Source organism: Pyricularia oryzae, chromosome 4 (assembly GCF_000002495.2).
Source record: "Pyricularia oryzae 70-15 chromosome 4, whole genome shotgun sequence".
In the NCBI taxonomy this organism is placed as follows: Eukaryota; Fungi; Ascomycota; class Sordariomycetes; order Magnaporthales; family Pyriculariaceae; genus Pyricularia; species Pyricularia oryzae.
The window spans coordinates 1,493,608-1,507,655 of record NC_017851.1 but is presented as its reverse complement, the minus strand read 5'-3'; the positions used below and the strand labels follow the sequence as shown (position 1 = coordinate 1,507,655).

Here is a 14,048-nt window from a genome sequence, read left to right as displayed (position 1 = left end):
GCAAGAAGAAACAAATACGGACAAAGTTCAGCTATCCATAAGTTTTGCAACTTTACGGAATGGCCGACTCTTGGTGATGAAAAGCCCTTGCCAGATAACCCCACCAAGCCTTCGATTCCCTGCCATTGACTATGCCTGGAGATGCCTTGGTTCCCACTGCATGTACACCCAGTAGTTTAAGAGGCCAAGTTAAAAAAAAAAAAAAAAAAAAAAAAAAAAAAGAGGTATCAGGACGATCGTGACATTTCACTGGTTTAGGCGACGGTTTCTCCGCGAATAGCCGTGCGCAGCAGGACGAGGATGAAAAAGATACCGAATTAAGTAATTATCTAGAACAAGAAAGAAGAAGCCAAAGAAGCAAAAGGAATATACGGGCAAAATTAGCAGGTTAGGAGGCTTTGTCTGTGCTAAAAAGTGGTTCCATTTCGGTGCAATCAGTCAGCATGTGTGCGATCAGACTGGCCAATGTGTGCATACGCCAAGCGCTACTTTTCGCAGTCAGCCCTGTTGAACGGAGAAAGCAAACTGTCTCTGCATAAGTCGGGCATGTGAGAGATATGGCGAGCGTGAGATCAGGTGCGAATACACATGTCCAGTCAAGAATGACGAGAGTGAGTAAGGATAAGTAAGTGTATGGCCGGCGAGTCGGACAGTTTCAGACGTGACCCAGCCTCGAGCCTTGACGAGCACATAAAATCAGTCAATTGAGACTGCGGTTCGGACTTGAATGTCACTCAAGACCTTACGGTAGGTTAAGGTAAGTAGGTATGTAAGTTAGGTAGGCAAGTAATTACCTGTGTATCAATAATCAAAATAAGGTATTCAATTTACCAGTAGTTGGTACCTTGGGTAAGTAAGGACAGAGCAGGCAAAGAAAGCTTGACCGCCTTCGTACGGAATAACATGGGTGGATTTCATGCTGTAACGTGGTAGCAGTAGCAGCCCCAGTCCAGGATGAGGCAACTACCGCTTGAGAGGTAAGGGTAATGTACCTAATATAGGTAAGGTAAAGTGTCTATCGCAAGGGCTTGCGTGGTACCGTACCTTACCTTGCTTACCTGCTTGCCTGGTACTGAAGCGGTACCTGCGCTGTAGCTACACACTGGAAACTTGGATGAAATAATAGTCCCCACACCCGAGTAGCTTGGCGTAGGTAAGTGACAGCACGTTGACGCGATTACGGATACTACTACTGCATCGCACCTGCCAACTTTTTGGCGCTAAGACACTCGACCCAAGTGCGACCCATGCGACGCCACGCCGTTTTCAAGGGCGAGTCAGGACTAGCGGTGCCGTTTATCCATGCCCGGCTCTGCAATTGTGTGCCGAGCAGCCAGAGCAACTGATAAAAACAATATCGGCTCTCAGTTAAAACCTGGCCACAAACTACCTAGGTAGGTAAGGTAGGTATATACAGAAAGCGAGCGAACAACTGAAGTGATGAAATTCCCAACCTTGAAGATACAAAGTCGAAACTGTTGATATCGTGTCTTCCCACATGTATGCCTAGCCATGTATAAGACTGTACCTTACCTGAACCCAGGCTCCACGACGCATATCTCGTGAGCAGCCGAGGTACCTCACTAGTGACCTTAGCTACCCGGCTGACTTACATGGAGAGATACATTGTTGCATTGCTTGCTTATGCCATCAACAAAAGGACCCGAAATCAAGCCATCGATCAACCCATCAATCATAGGTAGCATAGCTTCATCAGTTGGAACCGGATGCATCATGTACGATAGCAACACCTTTTTACAACACAGCCTGCCAGCCATCCGGTCTGGTCCTACCTTGGATCCAATATTTCATTTTCTCTCCATGTTGGAGCTGCGCCGACCCGCCGAACTCCTTTTTATCTCTTGCTGTCGCCGCCATTGATATTTAAATTTCTCGTCCCTTTCTTTTCCAAACTATATAAACCTCCGAAAGAAACCCCTAGACCTATGACTGTTGATCCTTTCCTTGTTATCATCTTTGTTTTTATTTGTGTTTATGTTTAAACCCTTACCACCTTACCTAGTTACGTACCCCACTTCCGCCTTACCCGCAACTCGGAGTGGCTACGGCCTTGGCATTCGATAGAAACCGCGCTCGGAACAGAAAAAAAAAAGAATAATAATACGAACAAAAGTCTCGGAAAGCATCTTCTTATCTTTTCCCCCCTGGGACCTTTATACCTATACATTCCCATGTGCAATCGGCCGCTCCTGCTTCAATAAAACTTATACGCAACATTTCCACCTTGGATGAAATGTCTGGATACCCGGGTCAGGGCTACCACGGGGCGTATTCAGGCCCACCCCCGGGCCAGTATCCTCAACACTATGGCTAGTAAGTATGTCCTGTCCAGTCGGTCGGGTCAAATCAATTGGATTTGTTCAATTGGCATTTTCACGACTGAGAGGGAGCTCCTGTCGCCGTTGTCACCCTTTTTAACTGCAAATTTTACTCTTCACTCGTTGCCATTTTCATTTACACTTAATCCTCCGTTTGTATACTGACTTGCTTCTTCTCAATTCAAAAAGTGCTCCCCCCAATGGTTATGGTCACCCATCTCCCAGTCCTGGGTACGGATATCATCAACCACCGCCACCACCGCAGAACTATGGCGGCTATAATCAGGTGCGTGACCGGAATCATGGGAAAGGAAGCAGCAGGAGGAGAGGAGCACATGGCAAACGGGAGCTGGTTGCATGAGAGCAAGGGTTGCTTGTCGACCCCTCCAATCCCGTGTATACCTTCCCGTCGGCTGCTTCCACATCAACAAATAAAAGATCTTGCATGGGCTGGCGCTAGGGGCTAACCTTCAATGACTTGTGTCCGTCGCCCGCACAGCCACCACCCCAACAGTATGGTTACAACCAGCAGTCGCACTATGGTCGTCAATGTAAGTTTGCGTCCCCTCAATCCCCAGCCTATCTATCTATCTATCGCGTTTAGGGTCTATAGTACCAGATTGCTATGCCCGTGCCCGCTGCGCGCGCTCGCCTCTGGAGTTGACCGCATTACACGACGATACAAGAAAAAAAAGGAACAAATATAAACACATATAAAACACTGCACCACACAAAACGCAATGCCGTGCTTTTGTCGACGGACTGCTGACAAGCCATTGGAACGATCGACTACAGTCCCTCCCTCCGGCCCGCCCTCGTACGGAAACGCGCCTCCACCGCCATCGGCTCCCCAGAATTTCGGACACGGCGCCCCGCAGAACTACCACTATCAGTATTCGCAATGCACCGGAAAGAGGAAAGCATTGATGATTGGCATCAACTACTTTGGCCAGCGAGGCCAGCTCCGAGGCTGCATCAACGATGTCCGGAACATGTCGACCTACCTGATCGAAAACTACGGCTACAAACGCGAGGACATGGTTCTCCTGACCGATGACCAGCAGAACCCCATGAGCCAGCCGACCAAGCAGAACCTCCTGCGCGCGATGCATTGGCTAGTAAAGGATGCAAGACCAAACGATTCACTCTTCTTTCACTACTCCGGTAAGTTTGTACCCGCGCCCTATACTTTACAGCATCGCGTCTTGAATGGCATAAAACGACCTGGCAAGCACATGTGCTGATTCGCAACCTCGCGCGCTCTTACACAGGTCACGGTGGGCAAACAAAAGACCTCGACGGAGACGAAGAAGACGGCTACGACGAAGTTATTTACCCGGTCGATTTCCGACAAACGGGCCACATCACGGATGACGAAATGCATCGAATCATGGTGATGCCTCTGCAGCCGGGAGTGCGTCTCACGGCCATCTTCGACTCCTGCCATTCGGGAACCGCCCTAGATTTGCCGTACATATATTCGACCCAGGGCGTCCTCAAGGAGCCCAACTTGGCAAAGGAGGCCGGCATGGGCCTCCTGGACGCCATGCAAGCCTACAGCCGTGGAGATATGGGCGGAGTTGCCAGCAACATTATTGGGTTTTTCAAAAAGGCCACCAACGGCGAGGAGGCCCGTAACATTACGTTGGCGACCAAGACGTCTCCTGCCGACGTAATCATGTTTTCGGGGAGTAAAGACGACCAGACATCGTGAGTACATGTGTACCCAGAATCCGATCGACTGTCTAAAGCTGCTTGGCTTGTGGGATCCAACGAGAGGACAGTTAGCTGACGAATAATCTTTTGCTCGCAGTGCCGACGCGGCCATAGCATCACAGTACACGGGCGCCATGTCATGGGCTTTCATAACAGCATTAAAGAAGAACCCCCAACAAAGCTACGTCCAGTTGCTAAACAGCATCCGAGACGAGCTGGCAACAAAATATACGCAGAAGCCACAACTGTCGTGCAGCCATCCTCTGAGTAATTACCGAATTGCCAGCACAGCTATACCTATGCTCCTGTGACCCATCAAGAAATGAGACGCTGACTTTTGGCCCCCAGACACGGATCTAAGGTTCATCTTGTAACCGCAGCTGAGACCTATATACTCTCTTTTCCCTGTATCGACCAAACACAACATGTCGAAAATCCAGTTGTAATGATATTTCTTATTAAATTGGGAGGGATTCGCCATGATTTTCTCTTACACCTGTTTATACCCGCATGGGAGATCAATGGCTTTTCACCAGCAACGCAAGAGGTAAAGAAAAGGAGGGGGCTCCATTGGAACAGCGTCATTAGTATAGCGGCATTTTTCATTTTCCTCTCAAAAAAATTCTTTTTTAATCACGATTTATTACCATCATGGGTAGGTAGGCTTGTATCTCATCAGCGATTGGAATAGTTCTCGAAGGGATTCGTGGGAGTTTTTGTATATTTGATCCTTGGCCGCTGCAGGTCTGACGTTGGTCGGGTTATATATTTCCCTTGCCCTAGAAATTTCACTCTTATGTGATCATATGTGCCTCTCTCTGCAGCATTTTTCGCTTGTTTCTCACGGTCTACAAGTCTGCCATTATGACCATCACACGAACAAATCATGGCAAGATCAGATGAAGAAACGAGATTGAAGCTTTGATTAGTGTTAAAAAAGGAAGCTTCGACAACATAATGCTCTTGAACGCCTGACGCCCAGCTGATGATGGCAATCTCGACAAACGATACGATAAGACAAAAACTCCCACATAGGGTAGGTACCTCTTCCGCCCTGCAACAAAAACACCCAAAATAAGCCGGTATCATTTTGTTTGTCCAACTCCACCCCAAACCAAATAATCGTAAACAACAAACGTCAAGGTGTGAATGGTGGAAAGAAAATGAATTAAAACAAGAAACAAGGTATAATACTGTCTCGACAAGGCCTCCAAACTCCAAGCAGCAAGAAGAAACAAGAGAAAAAAAAGGGGTCATAAACAAGCTGCCTAAAAAAATAAAGTTGGATTCGCTTCGGACATGGAAAAAAGGCTCTCAACAAGGGTTGTACTTCTAGTGAAGAGACAAAGGGTCGGCTTATTCTGAGAAGTAAATAAAAAGCGTTCACACGAGCCTCAAAACTCGACGCTCAGCACTGTGGTTATGGTCGCGTCCTTGGGACGGATGGCGGGGGGTAGTCCGGCCGCCTCGCGGTCGGCGTCGAGCTTGGCGTAGACCTGGGCGCGCCACTCGTCGCGCATCTTTCGCATGCGGCTGGCCTTTTGAACCTTGTCCAGCGCCTCCTGCAGGCGCTGCCGCGTCTGGAGGTGGATGCTCCAGGCCTGGGCGGACCGCCTGAGGCGGATTGTGAAGCGGACGGCATGGAGCGCGTGCTTGAGCTTGCGCATCGGCGTCGACACATCAATCTCGTGCTGCTTGCGCATGGCGCGAGACGGCATCTGACGTTCATCGATGGTTTTGACGATCTCCCCGAGAATATCGAGGTCGAGCTTGTTGCTTTAGGCAGGATTAGACTAGTCAGCTGGTGTCATCGTCTTTGCGGTTTTCTATGCACGCATTGCCGTGTCATATGGGTCTAAACTCACCACTCCTTTGCCACCTTGAGTTCGTGCTGGAGGTATTGCTTGCTTGACACTGCATCTAGCCGGAACCGCGACTCCCGCTCCCACCGAGCCTGCATCCACTCAATCTGCGTGACTAGCCCACGGAGTTCACGCTGGTGGCGCTCTCGTTGCTTCTCAGCCTTTTCTAGAACTGCATTGGCATCGATATCGCTGCTCTGGGCCGGCGCCTGGACCTCACGATTCTTAGTTGCCTCTTGTCTCTCAGCGACTTGTTCGAATTCCTTGACAGTCTCGGCCGCTTTGTTTTCGCTGTTGGCTGGTGGTGCAATTGCGGCGGCATCTCTGCTTGCGAGAATCAGGGCGTTGGCAACGAGTGCGCCTTCCGCCTCGTCCTTGGCTCTGACTAGTTCGGCATTGCTGAGCTCTACGGCCCGCAGGTCCCGGCGCATCCGCTCGGCCTCTTTGCGGTAGACAGCCCTTTCGCCCCGGACGCGCTCCAGCTTCAGACAGAGGGTTTCTTGCGCCTTGGACAGCTCCTCAGCCAGGGCCTTGTGTTCCCGCACCTCGCGCTCAAAAGAGTCGGCCTCGATTTGCGCCTTGCGAAGCATTCCGTGAAGGTCTCGTCGTTCCTCGTTGCTGACGTCGGTTCGCGCCGTCAGGGCGCTGCCATGGTCTGTATGTTGCATCTCTTCCAATGCAGCGGCATATTGATCCCGTTCACGCCTGTATCGCTCGACCTTTCCTCTGTACTTGACCAAAGCTGTTTCGCTGGCTGCGGCTGCTTCCTCGGCTGCAGCTCGGGCATCGTCCAGCTGCTGCTCCAATGAAGCCGCTTGATCTTCAAGATCCCCAATGCGTGCCTGAAGCTCGTCCTTGACGGCATCCGCGTCACGCTCCGCCTCCCGGAGTGCCTGCTTGAGATCCTGCCCGACTTGGTGAGCCAGGGTGAGCTGGTGGCGGAGTTGTGCCAGTTCCGACTTGCGTGTCGAAGGCGTACGGGCATCCGCAGGCGAGGCCAGCAGGCGCTGCATCTCGGCCTCATGCACAACGCGCTCCAGATCCGAGATCTGACGCTTGAGGTCGCGAACGGTGCTCTTGTGGGCTGCCTCACGCTCGGCAAAGTCCCGCTCTTTTTGGCGGGCGGTGGTGATGTCGCGCCGCAGTATAGAAAGATCGCTGTTGCCTTCGACATCAACAATGTTTGTAGTGATGGCCAGCCGGGCCTCGTAGTTGTCTATGCGCCGTTCAAGCTCGCGTATCTTCCGTCGAGAAGCTGTCTGGGCCTGGGTGTCAGTTGACTGGCGGAGCTTGGCTTGGAGCTCGAGGATCTCGTGGGTAAGTCGCTCCTCCTCCTGGGCTGCCCTCTCGTTCTCCTCATCCAATTGTCTCTCGAGCTCAAGTAGAGACTCCTCGAGCTGCCTGTTTTTCTCCTTGAGACACCGTAGCTCGGTTTCAAGCTTATTCTTGGCAGTTCGAAGGGTAATCCGCTCAAAGTTGAGATCCAAAGTGTCTTCGCCCTGGTTTTTGGAGACGCGCACCAGTTCATTTTCGATCTCGGCCTTTTCGCTGGTGAGAACAACATTCTCCTCCTTGACACGCCTCAACTCATTCTCGAGCCTGGACTTGGCAGAGATGATGTCCACTCTCTGCAGCTCAAGTTGCTTGGTATGATCGTCTTGTTGCTTCAAAAGTCGGAGTTCTGTCTCAACTTCCCGAAGACGCGAGGTTAGGGATCTGTTTTGGTCGCCCAGGCGCCGAACGTCGCCGTCCAGCTTAGACTTTGCCGTCAAAAGATCCATGCGTTCCTGATCCAGCAGGGCAGTATCCTGGCCATGCAGCTTGGCGTCCTGAAGCTCAGCCTCGACCTGCCTAAGACGACCAGCAAGCGACTTGTTTTCTTCCCTCAGGCGGCGTACCTCACTGTCAAGCTTTGTCTTTGTTGTGCGAAGGTCGACAAGCTCTTGATTCACTACGTGGACATCCTGACCACTCTGCTTCGCCAGTCTCAAATCGCTCTCAAGAGATTCCCTTTCGGCCTGGCTCTCGGCCAGAGAAGCACGGACAGAATACAACTCGGTGTTGACGCCAGCCAGCTGTTCCTGAAGAAGTTGTTTTTCCTTGGTCGTCTTTGAGAACTTTGTCGTAGACTCAGCCAGTTGGTCCTTGAGACGTTGTATATGCTCAGAGTTATGCCTGGCCACCTCATGAGATACGGTGTTTGATTGTCTGACTGAAGTGGCCGCAGATTCTTGGGCTGACTGAAGCTGCTGTCGAAGGTTTTCACACTCTCGTTTGGCCTGCTCCAGGTCTCGACTGGCCTTTTCCGATTGTTCCTCAAGCTCAACTTGCAAAAGTTCAAGCTCGTCCTCCAGTCCCTCAACCTTGTCGACCTCGCTTTGGTAATCCACCTGAGCCTGACGAAGCTGCTCACGAACAGATGAAAGCTCGATGCGCAGATCCTCGAGCATTGTTTGCCTCGAGTCCAGGGTCTTCTGTAAGCTTTCGACCTGTCGGGACAGGACAGCCTCCTCTTTCCTGTGTCGTTCGGTCTCGGTATCGATAATGTGCTGGAGCTTGGCCTCCTTGGTAGACAGAGCACCCTCAGTTGCTCGCAGTTTGTCGATCGTACGCTGAAGCCCGTTGGCTCGCTCTTCTGCCCGGTCGCGCTCGGCCTCAAGGTTGCGAATCTCGGTTTCCCACTTCTCGTGGTCGTTGTCGTACATGTTATCCTTTTCCCGGATCTGAGCCTGCAAGTCGGAAATGTCATCCTTGAGACGCTCGACCTCGTCTTTCAGCTGATCACGAGAGATACGGTCAGACTGCGTCGCATGTTGGCGGTCTTCCTCCGCTTCCCGGGCCCTGGCTTGCAGATCAGATATCTCAGATCGAAGTCGATTGATTTCGGTCCTGTTTTGTTCCCGGACTGTTCGTTCTATTTGGAGAGCGTGCTGCTTCTCCTGTTCCAAGCTTGCTTCAAGAGCTGCAGTATCCCGCTGTAGTCTTGACACGTCCCGTTGCAGCGAGGCGGACTCTTTAGTCAAAGCATCGTGGCGTGTCTGCAGAAGCGATTTATGGTCGTTGGCGGACCGGAGGTCTCCTTGCAGCTCATCGACTTCTGCAGATAGAGACCTGTTTTCGCGTTCAAAAGTTTCTCGTTCTTGGCGGGATTCTTTTAGTTTGCGTTTGAGATCCTCGACCTCGTTTTCTTTGTCCTGGTATCGGTTGTTGACTGTCGCTAGGTTGCTGCGCGCATCCTCGACTTCATCCTGAAGACGAGCAATCTTTTCCTCCACCTGCCGAGAAAGTCCCTTGGTCACCACTGACTTGTTCGCCATTTCCTCCTGGAGTTCCTCCAGGTCGCCCTCTGCTCGGTCCTTGGCATCCACAGCATCTTGCAGCTTATCCTTGTATTCCTCCAGCTCGTTCTGAAGTCGACGAACGTCGGCCTCGAGGTCCTCGATTGCTTCCTTCGCCTCTGCCAGTTTGCTGCTTGCTTGTGCTTTCTCCTCCAGCTCGACCATGCGCCGCTGGGAATCCTTGGCCTTGTCCTCGGCGGCCTGGATTCGCAGTTTCAAGTCTTCGATTTCGTCTTCATGCTGACCAATCAGTTGATCCTTGGCGCGGTTGTCGGCTTCCAAGTCACCAATTTCGTCTTGGAGCTTTTCTATCCTGTCCAATTCCTTCTCTCCCTGGTCAAGCTTTTGCTGCAAATCTTCCAGGCCTGCATCCTTCTCCTCCAGCGCCTGCTGCAACCTCTCTATCTCTAGGCGTTGCCCCTCATTTGCTTGGCGCTTCTTGAATTTGTCTTGCATCTCAAGGATCTGTTGTCGATATGCCTCGAGATCCTTCTCGGCTGATGTAAGGTGTTTCTTGTATCTATGTAGCTCACGCTTCATGGTGACGCTGTCGACTTTAAGTTCCGTGTTTTCCTTGAGCGCAGCTTCACTAAAACCTGGGCCTGCCCTCCGTAGCGCGTCCTCCAGAAAGTGAATCTTGAGCTTGAGCCCGAAATTCTCCTTCTCGATGCGGTCTATGACATTCTCTTGCTCGCGGAGAGAGAGCTGGTTCTTGTCGTTCAACGGGCTCTTGGCAGCATTGCGACGCGTCTTCATGATCATTGGGGTCTCCACAGTGCTGTCGCTGTCGACCTGGGGCACCGGAGTGCGGCCAATGAATGAAGACGTGTTGCGCGACATGCCAAAGACGCTGTTGTCCATGTTGGGCAAGGGGGTCATGTCCTCGTCGATCTTGTTGAGGAATGCGGGGGTGGCAGCGACGTTCTCTTTGCCACTATGCCTGCGCACACTCCTCCTCGTCGCCGACTTGAGCAGAGGCGTGAACTCTGGCGCGCCGCCTGCTGCGGCCCTGTTTTGTCGTTCGCCGAACGGGGTGCGCTTGCCGCGGGGCGTCCGCAGGCTTTGCCGACCGCCATTTCGAAGTTGCTGGAAAAGATTGGCGTCTTTTGAGGGTGAAGGCACCGAAACCTCCTCTGAAAGATCGAGGTCTGGCTGGCGACTTAGGTAGGTCGCATCCCCCAGATTGGTCCGAGGGGTGTCGAGAGCGCCGAGTGCTGCCATGACGGCGACGTGGCACACGACGCGGGCTGGCTTGGGTCAGGGCAACAAGCACGTCAAGGGTGGCGGTTCTTCTGCAGCATCGATAGGCCTTTAGCAATATACGATGATAGAGTAGCAGAATTATTCTGGCTGGCAATAATAGAGCAAGTGATTAGAATAGAATTGGTTCCAAAAGCTCCCCAAGAAAAGAAGAAAATTAGAGAAACCAATGCGCATGCGCGTCGAGGGAATATGCGAAGAGCTGGCTGGAACCCAATTGTATGTGAAAGTGGGAGCTAAAGCCGACAATTGCCCAAGACAAGGTGCTGGGGTGCGCGGGACAGACAAAGTCGCGAAGAAGGAACCTCCAGTGCGCGTATGTGGGGAGCTTTCCGTGCGAATGTTTACATGGTTACCCGAATAGGTATAGCGCATCGCCGGGCTTGCGTCACCTGACTTCGCGCGCGCCTTCCGTATCTCGCGGACCGCGTCAGTGTTTAATTCGTGTTTCGCCCCCCGCCACCTTCTCCCTCCCCTAATCCATCAATCTATTAACAAAAACCAAAGATTCGCCAAGTCGATTTCTAAACCTAGTAGAGACACAATCCAGAAAGACATATCCGTGTCATTTGGGATTGCCGGGCAAAAATGTGAGTTTTGGTCTTTTTGTTGGCTACCTACCACTCATAGAGTCAAACGAACCCATCACTAACCGTCACCAAGGACCGTGGGCACTGCGACGCCGAGCGCCAACAAAGAGAACGCGCCTAGGAGTCGCTTTCCTACGCCGCAGTCTTTGGAAAAGCTGCACAAGCCCTTCAAATGCCCCGGCTCAGCGACCCGGAGGCCTGAAGCCGACCGTCCTGCACGGAAGCGCAGAAAGGTCGACTACAAGGGTGCCGACGGTGCAGACGACACGGGCGAGTCGTACACCAGCATTGAAAGGCTCGCTCTCGCCAATCGGGATGTTAACAAATATCCCGTTTTCAAACCGAAAGACAAGGACACCATCTTCCGAAAGTCTTTCGTGGTTCCTCTGGTTAACAAAAATGTGGCCTCCTACAATCCCAATCGTCCACCGCCGACTCTTGGCTTGAGACAAGGTGCCGTGTTCGTCGCCAAGGCGCTGCACGATCCTAGTGGCGAGTTCGCGATTGTACTTTACGATCCAACTGTTGATGACAGACCGAAAGAGCCTGAGAAACCAGTCGAGGAACCGGACAAGCCTTCTCCGTCGCAGGAAAAACTCGACGCGCCTTTGGTGCACAAGAGTCTTGCTGAGATTCTTGGTATCAAGAAGAAGGTTGAGGGTGAACATCCGAGGGTTCCAGTCGTGATCGATCCACGCCTTGCCAAAGTTCTCCGACCACATCAGATTGAGGGAGTCAAGTTCATGTATCGATGTGTTACGGGAATGATCGATGAAAAGGCAAACGGATGCATCATGGCTGATGAGATGGGTCTCGGCAAAACATTGCAATGCATTACACTCCTGTGGACTCTTCTCAAACAGTCGCCAGAAGCTGGAAAGCCTGCCATTCAAAAGGCGATCGTTGCTTGTCCATCAAGTCTGGTCCGCAATTGGGCCAATGAGCTGGTTAAGTGGCTTGGCGCCGACGCCATCACCCCCTTCGCCATTGATGGCAAAGCGTCCAAGGAGGAACTGACCCGGCAGCTGCGGCAATGGGCCATTAGTAGTGGTCGTGCTGTCACCAGACCTGTGATCATCGTTTCATACGAAACCCTGCGACTCAATGTCGAAGAGTTGAAGCACACCAAGATTGGACTGATGCTATGCGACGAAGGCCACCGCTTGAAAAACGGCGACAGTCAGACATTTACTGCTCTCAATAACTTGAACGTATCACGGCGCGTTATTCTTTCCGGCACACCTATCCAGAACGATTTGTCAGAGTACTTCTCCCTGATCAGCTTTGCGAATCCAGATTTGCTGGGCACAAGACTCGAGTTCAGAAAGCGATTTGAGCTGCCGATCCTTCGAGGCCGAGATGCCGATGCGTCAGAGAAGGAGCGAGTGAAGGGAGACGAATGTCTGAAAGAGCTGCTCGCTCTCGTGAACAAGTTCATCATCAGACGTACCAATGACATCTTGTCAAAGTATCTGCCAGTCAAGTACGAACACGTCGTTTTCTGCAACCTGGCACCTTTCCAGCTCGACTTGTACAACTATTTTATCACATCGCCGGATATTCAGGCACTTTTGCGTGGGAAGGGTAGCCAGCCTCTCAAGGCCATCGGCATACTCAAGAAGCTATGTAACCACCCTGACCTACTCAACCTGTCGGATGACTTGCCGGGTTCCGAGGCACATTGGCCCTCAGACTATGTTCCCAAGGAATCACGCGGCCGCGATAGAGAAATCAAGCCGTGGTACAGCGGCAAGATGCAGGTGCTCGATCGTATGCTGGCACGCATTCGAGCCGACACGAATGACAAGATAGTGCTCATCAGCAACTACACGTCGACTCTTGACCTGTTCGAGCGGTTGTGTCGCAACCGCGGCTATGGTAGCCTCCGGCTCGACGGCACGATGAACGTGACGAAGCGCCAGAAGCTGGTTGACAAATTCAACGATCCGGAAGGTAGCGAGTTTGTCTTCTTGCTGAGCTCCAAAGCTGGAGGCTGCGGTTTGAACTTGATCGGAGCGAACCGGCTTGTGCTTTTTGACCCCGATTGGAATCCTGCTGCCGATCAGCAGGCACTTGCAAGAGTTTGGCGAGATGGGCAGAAGAAGGATTGCTTCGTGTACCGTTTCATCGCGACTGGCAGCATCGAGGAGAAGATTTTTCAGCGCCAAAGTCACAAACAGTCACTGTCATCATGTGTGGTCGACTCGGCGGAAGACGTGGAGCGTCACTTCTCGCTTGACAGCCTCAAGGAGCTCTTCCAGTACCGGGGCAACACGCGCTCCGACACGCACGACACCTTCAAGTGCAAGCGTTGCAAACCTGATGGGAAACAGTACATCAAGGCTCCTGCTATGCTGTATGGAGACACCAGTACTTGGAACCATTTCAACAACGAGGGTCTTAAACCTATCCAGGATCTGCTGTTGAGGCAAGAATGTGGAGAGACTGAAGTCAGCGCCGTCTTTCAGTACATTTCACATTGATCATGAAGAATGGGAATGTAACAGTGGCCAGTGTTTTGTTATGATATCAGTCATGTTGCACAGTGTGTTCTTATTTTCTTGTTTATTCTCGTGATTAAGAAGACGAGAGTTCTATTTGTTTTTTTTTTCCTTCTTTTTAAGGCTGTTCATCATTAGCAAGCAGGCGTTTTAGAGTGTATATAATGAGAATGCATTTACATGAGCATGATATGAGATGTTTTTTCATTAGTCATAATCACATCATCTGCACTTTCAGATTGGTGTGGGAGTTCAAGGGCACTTTTTTCTGTTGATGTTTACATTTAAACGTTAGATATTATAGCTGCCTGCCATGGTGTTGCTGTTTCTCAACTTAGAACTAGACTATCAAGTATTAACTGAACTGATCTCAAGTACAGTAGCAGTCTGATTGTTAGTAGGCATTGGAGACCATGCACGTGACTGCAACTGGGTCTAAACT

At 51.5% G+C, this 14,048-nt stretch overlaps 4 protein-coding genes across 4 annotated transcripts; 2 read left to right on the top strand and 2 right to left on the bottom strand.

Annotated features, from left to right (window-relative positions):
- Nucleotides 1-290: 290 nt before the first annotated feature.
- MGG_17075 (uncharacterized protein) lies at nt 291-1,733 on the bottom strand (the record flags this gene model as incomplete). Its single annotated transcript, XM_003716321.1, has 4 exons — nt 291-992; nt 1,059-1,102; nt 1,204-1,390; nt 1,614-1,733. The coding sequence occupies 4 exons, from the start codon at nt 1,731-1,733 to the stop codon at nt 915-917; spliced, it is 429 nt and encodes a 142-aa protein (XP_003716369.1). The 3' UTR covers nt 291-914.
- MGG_13530 (metacaspase-1) lies at nt 1,376-4,868 on the top strand. The gene is made up of 7 exons (XM_003716320.1): nt 1,376-2,334; nt 2,529-2,625; nt 2,839-2,890; nt 3,135-3,503; nt 3,611-4,049; nt 4,153-4,322; nt 4,404-4,868. The coding sequence occupies exons 1-7, from the start codon at nt 2,255-2,257 to the stop codon at nt 4,427-4,429; spliced, it is 1,233 nt and encodes a 410-aa protein (XP_003716368.1). The 5' UTR covers nt 1,376-2,254; the 3' UTR covers nt 4,430-4,868.
- Nucleotides 4,869-4,933: 65 nt separating this feature from the next.
- On the bottom strand, nt 4,934-10,811 carry MGG_03548 (tropomyosin-1 alpha chain). The gene is made up of 2 exons (XM_003716319.1): nt 5,921-10,811; nt 4,934-5,831 (listed from the first exon to the last, which is right to left on the bottom strand). Exons 1-2 carry the CDS (start codon nt 10,474-10,476, stop codon nt 5,450-5,452), a joined length of 4,938 nt encoding a protein of 1,645 aa, XP_003716367.1. The 5' UTR covers nt 10,477-10,811; the 3' UTR covers nt 4,934-5,449.
- A 176-nt stretch (nt 10,812-10,987) lies between these two features.
- MGG_03549 (DNA repair protein rhp54) lies at nt 10,988-13,865 on the top strand. Its single transcript, XM_003716318.1, has 2 exons — nt 10,988-11,105; nt 11,179-13,865. Coding segments are annotated over exons 1-2 (2,412 nt in total). The 5' UTR covers nt 10,988-11,103; the 3' UTR covers nt 13,589-13,865.
- Nucleotides 13,866-14,048: the final 183 nt, after the last annotated feature.

Bases quoted from the DNA above. Each gene is read 5' to 3' on its own strand.
- MGG_13530 (XM_003716320.1), top strand. From the start codon at position 2,255: ATGTCTGGATACCCGGGTCAGGGCTACCACGGGGCGTATTCAGGCCCA. The intron at 3,504-3,610 runs GTAAGTTTGTAC...GCTCTTACACAG, and splicing joins ACTCTTCTTTCACTACTCCG to GTCACGGTGGGCAAACAAAA. The intron at 4,050-4,152 runs GTGAGTACATGT...TTTTGCTCGCAG, and splicing joins AGTAAAGACGACCAGACATC to TGCCGACGCGGCCATAGCAT.
- MGG_03548 (XM_003716319.1), bottom strand. From the start codon at position 10,476: ATGGCAGCACTCGGCGCTCTCGACACCCCTCGGACCAATCTGGGGGAT. The intron at 5,832-5,920 runs GTGAGTTTAGAC...TCCTGCCTAAAG, and splicing joins CTCAAGGTGGCAAAGGAGTG to CAACAAGCTCGACCTCGATA.